Raw genomic sequence first — 16520 nt, 5'->3', positions numbered from 1 at the left:
AACCAGCAAAAATTGAAATGAATCCAAAAAAATAGTTATTTTTGTTACAAGAACCTAAAATACAGTTTTTACGGACTAATTATTGCTGTGAATGAGTTTAGTTCTTTGAATCCGCAAAACTTTTAGGCACGTGTTTACAAACATTTTGCAGTTAAAGCTCCAAAAACACAGTCAAACCTATAACTAAACACAACTAAAAACGTGAAGAAAATTGTGTTAATTTATTTGCAAATCTAATAATTTATTCATAGTGAAGTACCTTTTTGGATTAAATAAAGTTGTTTAATTGTTGTATTGAGTTACTATGCTTAATTAGTTATCATATAAACTTTTTGGAATCCAGTCCGAAGAAGCTTTATTTTAGGGATTTAAATGATACCGTAAATTAACAATTTTTGATTACCCGCGCATAGGCAACCAATTATACACCAAACATTGCATTTGCATAATCAATAAAAAAAGTAGAGACTTGAGAACTATAACTGTTATAGAGCACGTAGCAAATTTTTACTATTTATTTTGTATAAAAACGAGTAGATTTTTCTTTTTTTCTAATTTTTCCCGCTGCGCCGGAACTGAATCTGTCAAGCTGTCACTTGTCATTGTCAAACACGCTCCCATTTCCGGTCGCCATACTGCAGGTGCCTTGTGGAAATTTTTGACGTTTCCACACGGATCTGCTTATTTTCTTTGAAAATACGTTTAAATGTGAATAAAGTGCGTTACAAAGTGATAAGAAATGGCTCGTTACGGTCAACGACCTGAAAACGCCCTAAAAAGGGCAAACGGTAAGCCCAAAACCCGCCGCATATGCTACGCACGCCTGACCATGTGTATTTATATAACATGACGAGTTTTTTCGCTTTTTGTAGAATTTATCGAAGTCGGGAAACCGGCGAGGGCTTTGGACACTCTTCAAGAAGTCTTTCGTAATAAGAAATGGGCCTACAACTGGTCGGAGTCCGTTCTGGAACCCATCATGTTCAAGTACCTCGATTTGTGTGTGGAGCTGAAAAAGTCCCATATTGCCAAAGAGGGGCTCTTTCAATACCGAAACATGTTCCAATCCGTCAATGTGGGATCTCTTGAGAATGTTATCAGGGGGTACTTGCGAATGGCGGAGGAAAAAACAGAAAATGCGAGGGAACAGTCGGCGCAAGCGGTTATTGACATCGATGATCTTGATAACTTGGCGACCCCTGAAAGTATACTTTTAAGGTATTGGACTCACAGCCCCTTAAAAACTTTCTATATCTCCCAATTTTAGTGCCGTTTCTGGGGAAGACGCGCAAGACCGCTCAGACCGCACGATTTTGACTCCTTGGGTCAAATTCTTGTGGGAGTCATACTGCCAATGTTTAGAGCTGCTAAGAACCAACGCACATGTTGAAAACCTTTATCATGATATTGCAAGAATGGCGTTCCAATTCTGTCTCAAGTATAATCGCAAGACTGAGTTTAGAAAGTTGTGTGATAAGTTGAGGAAGCACTTGGAGGATATCTGCAAACTTCCAGCACAAGTGGCCAATGTTTCCATGTCTAAGCCAGAAACCCAACAGCTGAACTTAGAGACCAGACTACATCAGCTGGACTTTGCTATACAAATGGAGCTGTGGCAGGTAAAAAGTTATAAAGAACACTTGAAATTACGCAATTGTTCTTTTTTTTATTACTGGTTTTGTCTCGGACTTAAATTTGACGTACGCGGCCTCTAAAATCCTCCTGTCATTTACTAAAGTTGGTTTTTACATTCTCCAGATCGATAAATTTCTTATTTTTTGTTCTTTGCTGGTCTCAAGACTTTTCTCACAAAGAATTTCAAGTCTGACGTAGAATTTTTCCATTACAGGAAGCCTACAAAGCCATCGAGGACATCCACAACCTCATGAACATGTCCAAGAAGATGCCCGTCCCCAAAACCATGGCGAACTACTACCAAAAACTCGCCATGGTCTTCTGGAAAGCTGGAAACTACCTCTTCCACGCTGCCGCGCTCTTCAAACTATTCCAACTGTCTAAAGAAATGAAGAAGAACATCACTCAAGAAGAACTCCAACGGATGGCTTGTCGCGTCTTGATCGCAACACTTTCAATTCCGCTCCCATCGGCTCATCCGGAATTTGATCGGTTTATTGAAACAGATAAATCGCCTTTGGAGAAAGCTCAACGTTTGGCGGTGTTGTTGGGACTGTTCCAACCTCCGACTAGAGCAAGTTTGCTGAAGGATCTTGTTAGAGTAAACGTGGTGAATTTGGCGTCGCCGCAACTCCAGGATTTGTACAATTGGTTGGAGGTTGACTTCCATCCGTTGTTGCTGTGCTCGAGAGTGAACACTGTTATTCAGTCGTTGCAAGCCGAAGAGAATCTCCTCCAGCAGTATATTCCAGCTTTACAAGACGTAACGCTCGTTCGTTTGGTCCGACAGATCGCTCAAGTGTATCAGACCATTGAGTTCTCGAGACTGATTGAGTTATCTTTGTTTACGGACGCATTCCATTTGGAACGTCTTCTGGTAGATTGCGTTCGCCACAACGACATGCAGATTAGAATCGACCATGGAAAACACTGTGTTCATTTCGGTATGGATCTAAGCGAAAGTCAAAGAGAAGACAAGCCAGAAGGTCCGACTCTCCAAGTGATGCCGAGCGAGCAAGTCAGGAACCAGCTAGTGAATATGTCAACTGTTTTGAACCAAGCTATCAGCATAATCAATCCCAATAAGAAGAGAGCGGAAAGAGAGAAGATGCGGAACATGATGGTCAAGAACTACCATGACACCAAAGCACAGGAGCACGAGAAGATCTTACAACGCCACAAAATCATCGAAGATCGTAAAGAGTACATCGAGCGTCTTAACACCGTTCGCGAAGAAGAGGAACAAAGGAGATTAGAAGAGTTAGCTAGGCAACAAGCCTTAGCTGAGCAGAAACGTCTAGAACACGAACGTGAGGAGAGAGAAAAGAAGAGAGCTCAAAATGAAATCCAACAGATCAAGGACAGACATCTTAAAGAGAAGTTGCAACAGATTAGTCAAACCGGTCATGGACAGAAGATTTTGAAGAAACTCGACGAAGATGTAGGTTGAAATGTTGCGAAAAAATTAGTGTAACTTTTTATTTCTAGGATATCAAGAAGTTAGATGCCGATCAGATCGCGGCTAAAGAAGCTGAAGAACTCCAAAAGGAACGTCGCGAACTCCAGGCCAAACTCAAGTCCCAGGAGAAGAAGGTCGATTACTTTGAACGTGCCAAACGATTGGAGGAAATCCCTCTTCTTCAGTCGAGTATGAAAGAGCGCCAGTTGCAAGACCAAGCGTTCTGGGAGCAACAAGAAAAGGAACGCATCGCTGCTGCTATCGAAGAGCGTAAATTAGCGGTCGCCGCAAGAGACAGGTTGACTAGAATGAAGCCTGACAAAGACGCGTTCTTAGAGAAGTTGAAGAAGGAACGTAATATTGTCTACGAGGATAAACTGAAAGAATTCGAAAAACACATGACTGAAGAGCGTCAGAAACGCTTATTGGATCGGAAGCTAAAACGCAAGGAAGACAGACGCACTCACTACATCAAGGAGAAAGAAGAGGAAGAAGAAAGGAAGTTGGCGGAACAAAAGCGAAAAGAGGAGGAAGAAAGAGCTCGTTTAGAAGAAATGGTACGAAAAGAACGCGAGGAGAAAGAACGTACTGAGCGCGAAGAACAAGAAAAGAGAGCAAAAGAGCAACAAGAGATGTTGGATAGAACTGGAGCTAAACAAAGACAGCGTTTGGAGGAGATCGAAAAGAGGTTAGCTGAAGAAAGCGAGAAAACAACACGAGATCCCAAACCGAAGGATTCGTCGTGGCGTAACAAAGTTGCAGAGCGCGAAGCAGCCGCCGCCGCAGCACCCGCCCCCAAAAGAGAAGGCGGAGATTCCTGGAGAAGATCTGAACGATCTGAACGAACTGAAAGAACTGAAGAACCGAAAAAGGTGGAAGCCTGGAGACCTCGTAAGTAACGATCTAAATTTTCAATTCATTTCTAATGTTCTAACTTAGGAAATATGCGTGCAAGTCAGGAAGACTCGAAACCCGCCGACGCTTGGAGAAGTCGCGAAGCTGATGATGATCGTGAGCCTGAGCGCGAGCGAGAACGCGACCGTCGCGAGGACCGCAGAGAAGTGGGACGTGGCTTTGAAAGGCGCGATCGCGATGATCGTGAGAGGAGAGATGATCGACGTGATCGAGGCGGAGATCGCGAAGACCGACGAGATCGTGATGATCGTCGAGGTGATCGCGAAGATCGTAGAGGAGGAGATCGCGAAGATCGCAGAGGTGGTGATCGCGAGGATCGCAGAGGAGGAGATCGCGAAGATCGCAGAGGCGGTGAACGTGACATGGGTTCGTGGAGAAGCAGGAGAGCTGAAGAGGATGGACCGAGACGTCCTCAACCACCAAGAGGTGGAGGAGGTGGAGGAGCAGGAGGCGGTGGAGGAGGCCGAGAGGGGCAATCGGACTGGAGGTCGTTTACTAGAAGAGATGATCCTTCGAGAAAAGGAACAGAAGAGAGAAGAGCGCCACCACCACCGAAGGAGAAACGTAAGTGAATTTGAGACGCGGTCAAAAAATTGTGATTTTGTTTTCAGCACGTGAACAAACTCAGTCGGAAGAAGACGAAGGATGGGCTGAAGTTAAACGGCGTTGAGGAGTAATTTTATTATGTAGAACATTCTATAATTGTATTGGAAGAATTGTATCCTCATTTTAGCAAAGATTGAGGGGTAGTTGTGGGCGCTTTACATTTATTTTATATCCTCAATAAATTTTAAATTCAAAACAGTTTTTTATTGGAAATACCACCGCTTGACAGAGAAAACACATGTAATTTAATGTGGTATTGTAATTGCGGAGGAATTCAGTGAAAGTTTAATCACAAGCAGACGAAGGCTGCGAACCAAATGAGGTTGTTCTATTTTCATGTTTTATTCTAAAAAAGTCTAAAAAAAGTTATAAATAATTTTTTACAAGCAATTATTCACAGAGCTGTTAGTACAACATGATGGCGCCGTTGGTTTTTTCTTCAAGAACCGGTATTACGGTGTCAACTTCTTTTTCACTACTCGCTATGAAAATTATGATAATATTTACAAATGAGGCTACAGCTGCTCCCACGACAAACCTGCAAAACAACGTGAGAAAGCCCCTTAACAATTCACCAACTCACCAGAAGGAATATCCCAAATCTGCCATGTTCTCCGACGTCCAGTCGTTGTCTCTATCCTCACGGGATAGCACATTGAACTGTATCCTTAGATAAAACTGTGCTATCCAAAACGCTATGGCAATGACATCGGCAAACACTAAAACCACCGAATCAAAAGAATTCGTGCAACTGTTTCAACTCACGAGCTAAAGTATTCCAGACGTAGAGTCCCAAAGGAGAGCTCAATCTCTGGGAGGTGGACGTGGCGGTGTTAATGGCGGCAAACACCGCGCTGAGTCCTGAGAATAAGAGGCCCCCACAGACTCCAATGACGCTTCCCAGCCAAAACCAGTAAATTAAAAATTCTGGTTCGTATTTGAGGAGGTCGATTACTGCAAAGAAGTTAACAGTGTGGCACGCATTTATACTTGTTTTTGGATGTGGGTTATAGGCACAAAACGAGTAATTAGAAAAATTGATGGTGTCTTGAAGCGTGGAGAAAATATTTTCAACAAATTTAACGAAAGATACGAGTCTGATTACGCTGTGAAAATATTCATTATCTGATCGAATTTGAATAAAGAAGTAATAAATCTGTCGATTCGTTAGGTACTTTCATTTTCGACGTTTTTTTAATTGTAAGAAGTTTCTTCTGGTTAATTAAAATTAGGCGAGGTTTTGTTTAGCATCTAACGATTTATTGACATACAAATATGGAAATAATACATGCAAGACTTTGTCATTATCTTAAGTGTATATTATTAGGATGTCAACTCATTTTCTAAGCAATTTTATTAACTCAAGAAGTGAACGTATCTAACTGTAAATATCTATCGGTTCTTTGTAAGCGAAGCCTAACAGAAAACGAATAACGTAATTAGATTATCAATCAAACAATAACGGATTTGTTGGATAATTTCGTAGATTGTTAAATTTAGGAGGAGACCAAACGGATTTCGTGACCTCCTGACACGATGGTGGCCCTGCACACGACCGACGAGAAATTCAATGTGGATATAACGGGTTTTCCTTGATTTTTAAATGTAGTAACCGAAAAATGGGTGTCATAACCTCGTTCGTAATACATTTTTTGTGGATAGATTAATAAAAAGTATTGGACATGGAGTGAAAGTAGTTTTTTCGCTTATTTTTGCCTTTATCGCTTTCATCTTGTAGCCACCGGCGATGTCTTTTAAAATTGAGAAAAAAAACCGAAATTTCGTAGGGTCATTTCCGGTGGGAACGAACCGCAAGAAAGTCTGCTGCAGGCTCAGTTTTCTCATATTTATGACTAACTTGTCTCAACTCCTCACATTTCTTTCCTTCAATGTTTCTTCTTTAGCTAATTCGTACCAACGAGAGCCAATTAAAATCCAAATGATCAATTTTGAAGCCAAGAAACTTGAGAGTTTGTTAAGAGACAACAGTTTCATTTAAAAACTCTTAGATTCCTTGGATTCTTGTTTTCTCCAGATGTTTTAATTCCTCAAATTATGTTTCTTTGTTGAATCCGCTCCTGATTTACGACTGACTTCTACAGAAATATTTGCGAGCAAACGACTGACTTCTGCCCTTTTACATTCCGACCACATTTCTGAATTTCCGTGTAATTTCATAACTGGAGTTTGAACGTGACCTCGGTCTCTTTGAAACAGAACGACAAAGTCAACGTCTTATTTGTGCACTTTGGTGGTTTTCTTTAACCTTGTGTAGGCGTGTCTTTGCCTTTAATATTATTATTATTAGTATACAAAATGAGCAATTTCCATAAGTGAATACCCTCTTTGGTTCCGCTGCAGTTTTTGCACAAGAATAAACACGCGACTTTACCGGAGACTGATTCTACATAATACGTTTTTGTAATGCTTGAGTTAGAATTGTGCAAAATTCGCGTTTTGTAAAAATTACTCGATTAATTTGTGCTTTTTTCCGATACTTGTGAAACCGCAAATTTCCTCTTCCAGCTTTCAATTTTCGCCCAATATGCGCTCGTCATGTTTGTATTGTCATCACATAACCAAACCCCGGAATAAACGTGACGTAATTCGTCCATGTCTTGTACGCTTTTGGAATTTTAACAAAGCCACTTTCGTTTTTCCAACTAATCCACATCTAATTGTCATATAATGAGAACCTCACCGTCGATTTCGTAAGTCCTCCAACCGTAGGCAACATTGAGTTCCTTTTTCCCGTCAAATAGTCCAAAACTGATCTTTCCGTCGCTTTCATGTGGGTTTTTTACACGTTTTGCTTTGGCATTCACCCATTGTTTGGTTCCCAAACTTGCAACCAACAAGGCCATGGCGATGCAAGCGCCGAAAAACGTTACGAAGATCATTCCACGCTTGAACAGGTTCATTTTGACATCTTCCAGTGACACAATTTCACCTGAAGATCGCCAAAAATTACTTTCTAGTGGTTTTCTTGGGATGGACGGAAATCGTATTTAAGCACTCGAGCATGGATCCGGTCTGACTTGGCGTTGAAGTCACTGGAAAACCGTAACAGTCATTTTCTGCGGTGTCTTTTCTCATTCATCCATCATTTGTTGAGATGAATTCTTTGCATATTTGTCCTACTTTGGATGAAGAAGATATGGCTGCGTCACAACACTCATTTTTTAACACTCGGAACGATTTAGAGGTAGTCCGGAGACGCACTTGTGGCCGGAAACTGAGTTTAACACAAAATGTTACTTTTTCACACGACTTGATCACCAACAGTTACCACTTTCAGATGCCCAACTTGAAGAACTGAAGATTGAAGCTGTCATGATGGTGAGGTCGCGAGTTACTCGTTACTTTCCGGAGTTTCTCGGGTAACGTGTTCCGGGCAAGGTAATTGTGGCGTTTTCGGGAAAAATTAAGGTCAGTTTAAGGTAAACACGAGCATTTTTATCTTTGGGTTATGCTGGTTTAGTGTTCACTTAATACCAAGTTCCGGTTTGGTTGTTGCTATAATTATTGTTTTCAAAGTGGTGGAAGATATTTTGAATATTGCGTGTGATTTGACTGGTTTTCTTGTCACGACACTGGTTTTCTCAGGATTAAAAGGAAAAGTGCGTAATTATTGTTGTTTGCTCAAATTGGAAAATTTATGTGGAAACGAATTTCTTTCAAAGTTCTAGCGAAAGTTAGAGAAACATTGAAAAACGAAGGTTCTAGAATATTATTTAATGAGGGAGTGATTTGACTTGGTCAAAATATAATCTCGCGCCAATCATTCATTTACAAAAAATCTGATAATATGATACTTTCTGATAAGGTCAATGTCAACAGTCATTGTTTCGCAACCTTTGAAGTCATTAAAAGCTTCTTATTAATTAATTTACAGTGAGTTTTATATTGATATAGATTATATTAGATATCGATTCATCATTTTATATATCTTTATTTTTAAACACTACGATTGAAATCTCAAGATAGCAAATAATAGCAACTTCCTCAAATTTCATAGTTGGGGCAACAAAATTGCCAAATTTACAAATTTTAGAGAATGATATCAACATTTTTTGGTTTATCTTAAAAATTAAAATTTTTGAAATGTGTCTTTTACTGCTTAATTATACGATTTGTCAGAGTTAATCCACAATTCAGGCATAGTAATAAAATATCTCAATTTCATAGCTTTGGGACTAAAATTACCAAAATTACGAATTTTAGCATTTTAACACTAGCAAATTGCAAGAATAAAAAGCAAATGACACAGATTTTAGAAATTTTTGTTTCGTTTTCTTCGTCTTTCGCTTTTTATTTTTGCAATTTGTTAGTCTTAAAACGTGATTCAAAAATAGTAAATTTCTTAAATTTCTTACCATTGGGATTAAAAATAAGAATTTTAGTGAATGAAGTCAAAAATTTTTGGTTGATCTTAAAATAAAAAAAAAATTCTAAAATTTGTGTTTTTTCCTCTTTAATTTTGCAAATTTAATAACTTCATTAAAGTCCGTAGCTGTGGTGCAAAAATTACCAAAACTATTTATATTTATTATTATTTAGGTACTATTATTTTATATAACGAATTGCGTAATTTCTAAATTTTTTCCAAAGAAATTTATTGTAACAATTCTTGTGTTGACAAAAGTTATCAAAAATACATTTTATTCCAAAACACCAAATTTCGTCAAAAAGGCAAAAAATAGAAATTGTTATTTTTTAGTTTAGTCTTTTGTTCTTTAAATTAGCATTTTGGTAGAGTTCATATGTGATTCATAAATAGTAAATTTCTCAAATTTCATAGCTGTGGCATAAGAATTACCAAAACTATGAATTTTAGTGAAGGATGTCGGGAATTTTTGCTTGCTCTAAAAAAGAAAAATTCTAAAATCTGCGTCTTTTGCATTTTAACTTAGAATTAATATGCGACTCAAAAATAGTAAATTTCCCAAATTTCATAGTTGTGGCACTAAATTTACCAAAATTACGAATTTTTTTGCTTGGACATAAAAATGTAAATTTCTAGAACTTGCGTCTCTAGCTCTAGCGTTTTGCGATTTGGTAGAGTTAATACACTGCTCAAAAATAGTGGTTTCTCCAAATTTCATTGCTCTAGCACTAAGATGCCACCAAAATTACGAATTTTAATGAATAATACAGAAAAATTTTGCATGATCTTGAAAATAAAAAATTCTAAAGTTTGTGCAACTTCGTAGAGTTAATACTTAACTTATAAATAGTAACTTTCGTAAATTTTATGGCTATGACACAAAAATTACCAGAATTGAATTTTAGTGAAGAATGTGGAAAAATTTTTGCATGGTCTCGAAAATACAAATTTTATAATTTGCTAAAGTTAATATGCGACTCAAAAATAGTAATTTTTTAGCTGTGGCATTAACATCGAAATTTTGCAATTCAATCAATATAGTCTATACTTTGAATCGTGGAAAAATGTGCAGCGACGCGATGATAAGCTATGTAATGTATTATCGACCATGTGAGATTTTTAATTATTTATTTCCTTTACTTAGATCTAAGTGTGTGCAACTTCGCATGATAAAACTTCCCTAAATTTTAAATAATAGACCTTTATTTCGTTTTATACTCGTCAATTTAATTCGTTTAAATGTAAAATGTTATTTTCTGTGTGATCAATAAAAAATTACTTTTCTGTTAAATTATGGATTTACATATAAACTATTGAAATCCTGAGAACCACCATCTGGGTAAAGCCTCTTATATAAACAATAATCCAACCCTCTCATTTCTTTTCTTGTCTCGTCCACAAAACCATCTCTGTGCAGAATGAAACTTATACATAACTTTCTTCACAAAAATCTCTCTTCTCCAACTGATAACACTTTCGTGATAATGAAATCCACGCTCACTCATTTTCAACGCATTTATTTATGGCCTAAATCAGAACACTTTTCTAAGAAACCAGCAATTTTATCACTTTTTTCTGCATCTTTCCTTCTCATTGGGAGCACCTTAGAACTCGTGGTCCACAAGCAGAGTAAGTATTTTTTTCACGCTGCTTATAATTTCGTAGACGTGTTTGGAAGCTTGGAAAACGTCGTGAGTCAAATTGGAGTGATGTATTTTGCTTCGAGTTTTCTCAAGAATCAACACATTCTCGTGGATGTTATCAGAGACTTGTCTGATTTCGAAAAGTTTGGAAAACCGCCCCATTTCGATCGACGTAGTGAAGAGCTCGAGACCATAGCAAGAGTTTTCAAAATTGCCCTCTATGTCACGACTGCTGTTTTTTTTGTTTGGCCCACTCTGTACACTGATGAGTTGTTAGCAGCCCCTCTGTGGTTGCCTTTGGACTACAAGAGCACTCCAATGAAACAATTCGTGTACTCTTGGCAGTGTTACTGTTGTTTAGTGACGTACGGAGCTGCCGGGATGATATCAATTGGGATGTTGGAATCCATGGAGCATTTAGTAGTAAGAATTCAACATTTGAAGATGTTGATTGATGGAGTCGTGAAAGAACCCGATCTAGCTGTGAGAAAGAAGCGACTAGCGCGCTGGGTGGAGTACCATAGCTTCACTTTTAAGTAAGAGTTAAAAGAAATGAAACATGTGCGATTTATTTCTTGTAGAATTGCCGAAAAACTGAGCAAAAGCTACAGTGTGTCTCTCACTGTTCACGTAGCTGTTGCTGGTTTACTGTTTGCGATCATCGGTCACACCATCATCAAAACTGGTCTGACTATTGAATCAATTTCGTTATTTAGTGGATGGTTTACTTGTTTCTCCGTGGTGTGTATAGGAGGACAGCATGTGATGGACGAAGTATTCTTTATATGAACAAGTTTGCATTTTTTGAAGTCTTTGTCAGTAGCAACTTCTGTGTACAACACCCAGTGGTACTTCATAGATACAATGTTTCAAAAGAATCTGTTGCTGTTGATAGTGCGATCACAAAAAGCTGTCTTCATTTCTGCCGGACCCTTCAATTATTTGTCGTTTCTTTTAATTTTAATTGTAAGTACATAATTTGGAAATCTACGGTTTTAATAAAATATTGAAGGTGATGCGGACTGCTTACTCCTACATGAATTTATTAAGTGCAACCTCTTAAGATGAATACAACTGGTGCAGTTTTTAATCAAATTAGATTGTAATAACACTAAATTTAAGTTAAGTGGTAATGAATTAAACGTGTGTTGCACTTGATTTTTCAACGTCAAATAATGGACAGATGCTAAGGAATGATTAATATCAAAACTAGTCAAATAATTCAATTGATCACCTATTAGAAGTAACAAAAGCTCTTGCAGAGAATAACTGCAATTATTATTTATTGCTTGTCCACTCACTTGAGATGTTATAGTAAATACTGTAGTAGCACATGCTTTTTTTCGTTTTATTGACGAATATTACTGCTTTTCGTAAAAATTGATTCGACGCAATTGAGATAATCACTGTGGTTGGGACGCAGAAAACCTTTCTTTATTTGAAATTGATAAAAAGGGTGACGAAATTTTCAGAGAATCCGCCAAATTTCGTTTAAATAAGAAGCTTTCCTAAACTTCGTTAGCAACACTTCAAAAGTGAGCTAAATCGACATAAATTACTGTTTTCTGCATAATCATATCGACCGTCGCAACTCCTCCAAAGCTCCATGAAACTTCGATTCCCAACTTTGTTAACTTTTTTAACAACTGCATTTTTATTGAAATTTACTCCTTTTAAATAAATTTAAAATTCTGGAAAACTGACAGTTTCCACATAATTTATTAAGAACTAAATATACCTAAGAAGGCAGTTTCAAGAAATAATCTTATTTGATGGCTGACTTGGTAAGTTTTTTCTAGACTCCATTTTTTTTATTCTGCTCATCAATGCAGGGAAATGAATTTGTTATTTCTTCGGCGAGCGGACTTGAATTAGAACGTGTATGTTTATTTTTTATTTAAATTAAAATGGTGGATGCGCCGTGCATTTATATCTAATATTCTATAAAAGTATATTGCAGTGTTAATAAATTTTCACAATACAGTAGAACTTCGATTATTCGTAACAAGCAAGAAAGAAACTAAGAATTTGGGCAGCAATAGAACAAGTCGGAAGCTCCAGTTGTCAAATGTTTTCATGTGGGATTTAGATATTAATCAATAAAAAAATTTCACATTTTATTGCAGCTGTTTTGCCTCGCGTAATTCCTTTATAGAAAATAACAGCAAATTACAACCTTTCCTCTCATAGCGCCCATGAAAAAATAATTATAATTGATTCAATTCTGTTAATATTCTCTTTAAAGTGTATGCATATTTTTCTCTCATATAAAATTCATTGCATGAGATAAAGCGTCTGTTGTTATGACTTGGACCAATGACAACACACACTTCTTTATTTCCGCCGCATATAAATATGGGAATTTATTGACAAGTGTCATATCAATCATGGGAACGTCTAGTTCACAAGTGTCTTTGCAGTGCCAACATAAAAATTTCCAATTTCTTACAATTTTGTTGTTATTTAATTTGGTTCCTTGTGTGGTTCCAGCGACTCTAATTCTTTTCTACAAAATCAAAGGTAAAGTTAGTAGTGTAAAGTTAGACGTCTTTTCGATTTGTTTCAGATGAAAATTTCAATAAAAGTGATGGGAATACAGTCTTGACTTCAATGGTAATAATTATTTATTGGAGGTACCTACATGTCAAGAGAAGAAACGAACTTGTAGTGTTGGAAAGATTGCGATCAGTTCTTGTATATTGTTTAAACAATGAAGAAGGTAGAAGTTACTTAAATAACAAAGTTTTTTGCTGGTTTTATTGGTACATTTCTAAAGTTTACGAAAGTGAGACTCCTGGAGCACCATAAAACTTAGATTTGAAGGTATATTTTGGCACTATAGAACAATTTTGATCACAGTAGAGCCTTTGTTTATTTTTTTTTATAAGTTTCCAATAACTTTGCTGTTTGCTGGTAATAAAACTGTTGTAGTTTTTTAGATGCATGATTACTGCCGTGTAAATTATATTAATAGTAAAATACATCTTGTAATGTATTAAATTTGTAGGTAAATACATTTTTATAAAAGCATTGTTCTTATTCTTCGGTTTGGACTGTTATTTGTCATTGAGTAACCTTTTCTTATAAAAAAAAGAAATAATGACGCCGTCCCAAAAAGAGGTCCAATACTTCTTCATTGTTAACAAAGGTATTAACACAAGTTAAAGGACTTTAGATGTTAAATAAATGGTAAAAATAAAACAAGATTCTGAACCTTTCTTGTTTTTTTTTGCAGGTTTTTATTTAGGTTATTTTTTATTATGATTCCTGTGCATCACCATTTTTATCAATTTATAAAATTCGTTCGTTGTCATACTATTGACGACACCGAAATGTGAACGACTTTTTCGTTGTCATGGATTTTTTCTGAATTTTCATAATGTAAATTAGACTTTGGGCAGTAGCGTTCTTTTTGCTTTTTCTTTAAACATTTTATTTTACTTATACAATTCTTACTAAACAGCAGCCACTGCTCTTAGCGACCGATTTTCATGAAATTTTGCAATTGATCTTGGTTTTTGTCTACAGTTCAATGTTTAGCCGATTTTAACTAACTACTGTCATCAATTGTCATAAATGACAATTAGAAGTACGCCTATGATTTAAAGTGAAAATTATACTAGACAATTTTGCCGATAGTACAAGTGGTTCCGTACATACAGAGTGACCCAGAACTCGTGACCCAGAGAAAATAGGCTGTAAGGGGACGATTTCTTTAGTCAAAACCTAAAAAAAAAATACGCGACGGGCTTTGGTTCCAATGATATAAGAGTTGAAAGTTTTGTAACAGTTTATAGCATAACAAAATTAAACAACTCTTTACGTAAAAACATTTCCAGTGTAGTAGAGAATATTGTTAACTTTGTTGACTACGGTTAGATTCTTTCTGGAATATGACTCTTTTTTTCAATGTCACATAAAAAATGTTTTACTAAAATCTTAAGGTGTCATAATGATTATGATACAGCAAAATGAGCGCCAAATTAGAAAATATATTTTTTCAAATAAATTTATTAATTTTATATTCTTTGAAGCAGTTTCTAAAATACAGAGTGTTTAGGTAATGTTACGGCCATAGCGAAAGGGGTGATGGAGGCAGATGTGAAAAGTAATGTTTTGAAGTTTTTATCAGTTTTTCTTTAACCGTTTAAGAGCTGGAAAGCTTTATTTGTGACCAATCAAAGATCTGATTAAAGGACCACCAAATTTTAAATAAAAGTCTTCCAAGAAAAGTTTGTGCTTTTTGCGAGAATTTAAATTGTTTGTTTTGCGCATTTTTTTAATTTTTATCAAAACTAAACAACGAAAAGCAATTTGTATGTGCATAATGCTTGAGCATTATTTGTATATAATTTGTTTATGAAAAGATTCTAATTATAACGGAGAAAATATATTTTTCAAATGTCTACTAATAAAATGTTAAATCTCGCTATTAAAACAATAATAGTTTAATCCAAAGGGTGAACAAAATGTTTATATCTACACTTTATTCGCACTATCCTTGATAACACAAATAAACTAAAAAAACTAAAAATTCGCACTACCACTAAAATTTTCGTTGCTATGGATGGTTTGTTTGTAAAATTTGTGACACTTCACACAAATATTTCCAAGATTCTGTAAAAGGGTGACTGAAATTACAAATAACTGAATGAAGCTGCAATGTCTAATTTATTGCCAAAAAAATCAAAATAAATTACCTGAACAAAACTTTTTCTGAATGGGAAAAAATCATGTATGATGTAATCATGTATGACCTGAATAAACAAATTTTATCGAATCAAAAACATTATCGCACTCGGCTTGGCCTCCTGTGCTAAACTGTTAAATTATCAAAAATACAATTTATTCCCAAACACCAAATTTCGTCAAAAAATGCTGACGCGCGTTTCGGTAGCAATCATCAGAGCGACGATTAAACTAAAAACTAACAAATAATTCGTCCTTATATACTAAAAGAAATTTACAATTATTTACATTTTTAATTAAACGAAGACAACTTTCATCAATGTGGTGGTCATTGTCAAAAACATAAGGACGAATTATTTGTTAGTTTTTAGTTTAATCATCGCTCCGATGATGGTAGCATTGCTACAGAAACGCGCGTCAGCATTTTTTAACGAAATTTGGTGTTTGGGAATAAATTGTATTTTTGATAATTTTTGTCAACACCAAGAATTGATCCAATAAAATTCTTTAAACTGTTAAAAATAAAAAAATTTAGAAAATGATCGATCATACAATCATTACGATATTTAAAAAAAGTCGTGAAGGAGATTCGAACTCCAGTCATTAGCTTTAAAATCTTTTTTTTTTAATTAAAAAACATGTCAGTTATTTATATGCTATTTATATCAAGTTGCTTTCAGTTAATGCCTGGCAAAGTTGCTTTGCTTAGCTATTTTAACAGGTGGTTTTGTTATAATAGGTACATATTTACATTTCATGTTTTCATTAATTGCAATTACAATAAAATTGCTCGTATTTCAAAAAAAACCCTGTTCTTAGGTTAGGTTTCCTCCTTACAAGGGTTTGGTAGTTCTGTTTGGGTGATTTGAAACCAATAATGTTATCAAATACTCTAGAACCAATTTTGCGGAGTGTTATTTTACTTGGTTATAAAATGTTGTTAAACTTTGAACCTCCATGTCTTGAGAACTAGAGCCCGTCGCGTTAAATTATTTTAGGAACATCCTAAGAAGACCGCCTTTTATAACCTAAATAAAAACTATAAAGAATCCGTGATTCCCATCTCTGATAGACCTCTTGTTAGATAATTTTGGTTTAAAATTTGCAATCTGTATTGAAGTTGGCTCTCTAAGTCATGAGTTCTGGGCCAGCCTGTAAATCCACCAAACTAATGAAAATGAGATAC

General features: G+C 36.0%; 3 protein-coding genes across 3 annotated transcripts; 2 read left to right on the top strand and 1 right to left on the bottom strand.

Annotated features, from left to right (window-relative positions):
• The first annotated feature begins 593 nt into the window (after window positions 1–593).
• On the top strand, window positions 594–4811 carry eIF3a (eukaryotic translation initiation factor 3 subunit a). Its single transcript, XM_088044673.1, has 7 exons — window positions 594–788; window positions 873–1218; window positions 1268–1619; window positions 1850–3076; window positions 3124–3985; window positions 4034–4573; window positions 4621–4811. Exons 1-7 carry the CDS (start codon window positions 740–742, stop codon window positions 4677–4679), a joined length of 3435 nt encoding a protein of 1144 aa, XP_087900799.1. The 5' UTR covers window positions 594–739; the 3' UTR covers window positions 4680–4811.
• Window positions 4812–4851: 40 nt separating this feature from the next.
• LOC148167964 (clarin-2) lies at window positions 4852–8005 on the bottom strand. Its single transcript, XM_088044674.1, has 4 exons — window positions 7317–8005; window positions 5381–5569; window positions 5199–5334; window positions 4852–5153 (listed from the first exon to the last, which is right to left on the bottom strand). Exons 1-4 carry the CDS (start codon window positions 7534–7536, stop codon window positions 5021–5023), a joined length of 678 nt encoding a protein of 225 aa, XP_087900800.1. The 5' UTR covers window positions 7537–8005; the 3' UTR covers window positions 4852–5020.
• Window positions 8006–9904: 1899 nt separating this feature from the next.
• On the top strand, window positions 9905–11725 carry LOC148167963 (odorant receptor 82a-like). Its single transcript, XM_088044676.1, has 5 exons — window positions 9905–10631; window positions 10668–11181; window positions 11227–11419; window positions 11456–11611; window positions 11658–11725. Exons 1-5 carry the CDS (start codon window positions 10421–10423, stop codon window positions 11706–11708), a joined length of 1125 nt encoding a protein of 374 aa, XP_087900802.1. The 5' UTR covers window positions 9905–10420; the 3' UTR covers window positions 11709–11725.
• The last annotated feature ends 4795 nt before the right edge of the window (window positions 11726–16520 follow it).

This window comes from Gnatocerus cornutus, chromosome 9 (genome assembly GCF_029298725.1).
Source record: "Gnatocerus cornutus isolate USDA-ARS CGAHR chromosome 9, icGnaCorn1.1, whole genome shotgun sequence".
Lineage (NCBI taxonomy): Eukaryota > Metazoa > Arthropoda > Insecta > Coleoptera > Tenebrionidae > Gnatocerus > Gnatocerus cornutus.
The sequence above is the reverse complement of the archived record's forward strand: the minus strand, read 5'-3'. Positions and strand labels throughout refer to the sequence as shown.

Excerpts from the sequence above, each read along its gene's own strand:
- eIF3a (XM_088044673.1), top strand. The coding sequence starts at position 740 with ATGGCTCGTTACGGTCAACGACCTGAAAACGCCCTAAAAAGGGCAAAC. Across the intron at positions 789-872 it reads CGCCCTAAAAAGGGCAAACG|AATTTATCGAAGTCGGGAAA; the intron begins GTAAGCCCAAAA and ends CGCTTTTTGTAG. Across the intron at positions 1,219-1,267 it reads CCTGAAAGTATACTTTTAAG|TGCCGTTTCTGGGGAAGACG; the intron begins GTATTGGACTCA and ends TCCCAATTTTAG.
- LOC148167964 (XM_088044674.1), bottom strand. The coding sequence starts at position 7,536 with ATGAACCTGTTCAAGCGTGGAATGATCTTCGTAACGTTTTTCGGCGCT. Across the intron at positions 5,570-7,316 it reads GAGGACTTACGAAATCGACG|TAATCGACCTCCTCAAATAC; the intron begins GTGAGGTTCTCA and ends ACTTCTTTGCAG. Across the intron at positions 5,335-5,380 it reads CGTCTGGAATACTTTAGCTC|TGTTTGCCGATGTCATTGCC; the intron begins GTGAGTTGAAAC and ends CGGTGGTTTTAG.
- LOC148167963 (XM_088044676.1), top strand. The coding sequence starts at position 10,421 with ATGAAACTTATACATAACTTTCTTCACAAAAATCTCTCTTCTCCAACT. Across the intron at positions 11,420-11,455 it reads GACAGCATGTGATGGACGAA|TCTTTGTCAGTAGCAACTTC; the intron begins GTATTCTTTATA and ends CATTTTTTGAAG. Across the intron at positions 11,612-11,657 it reads CGTTTCTTTTAATTTTAATT|GTGATGCGGACTGCTTACTC; the intron begins GTAAGTACATAA and ends AAAATATTGAAG.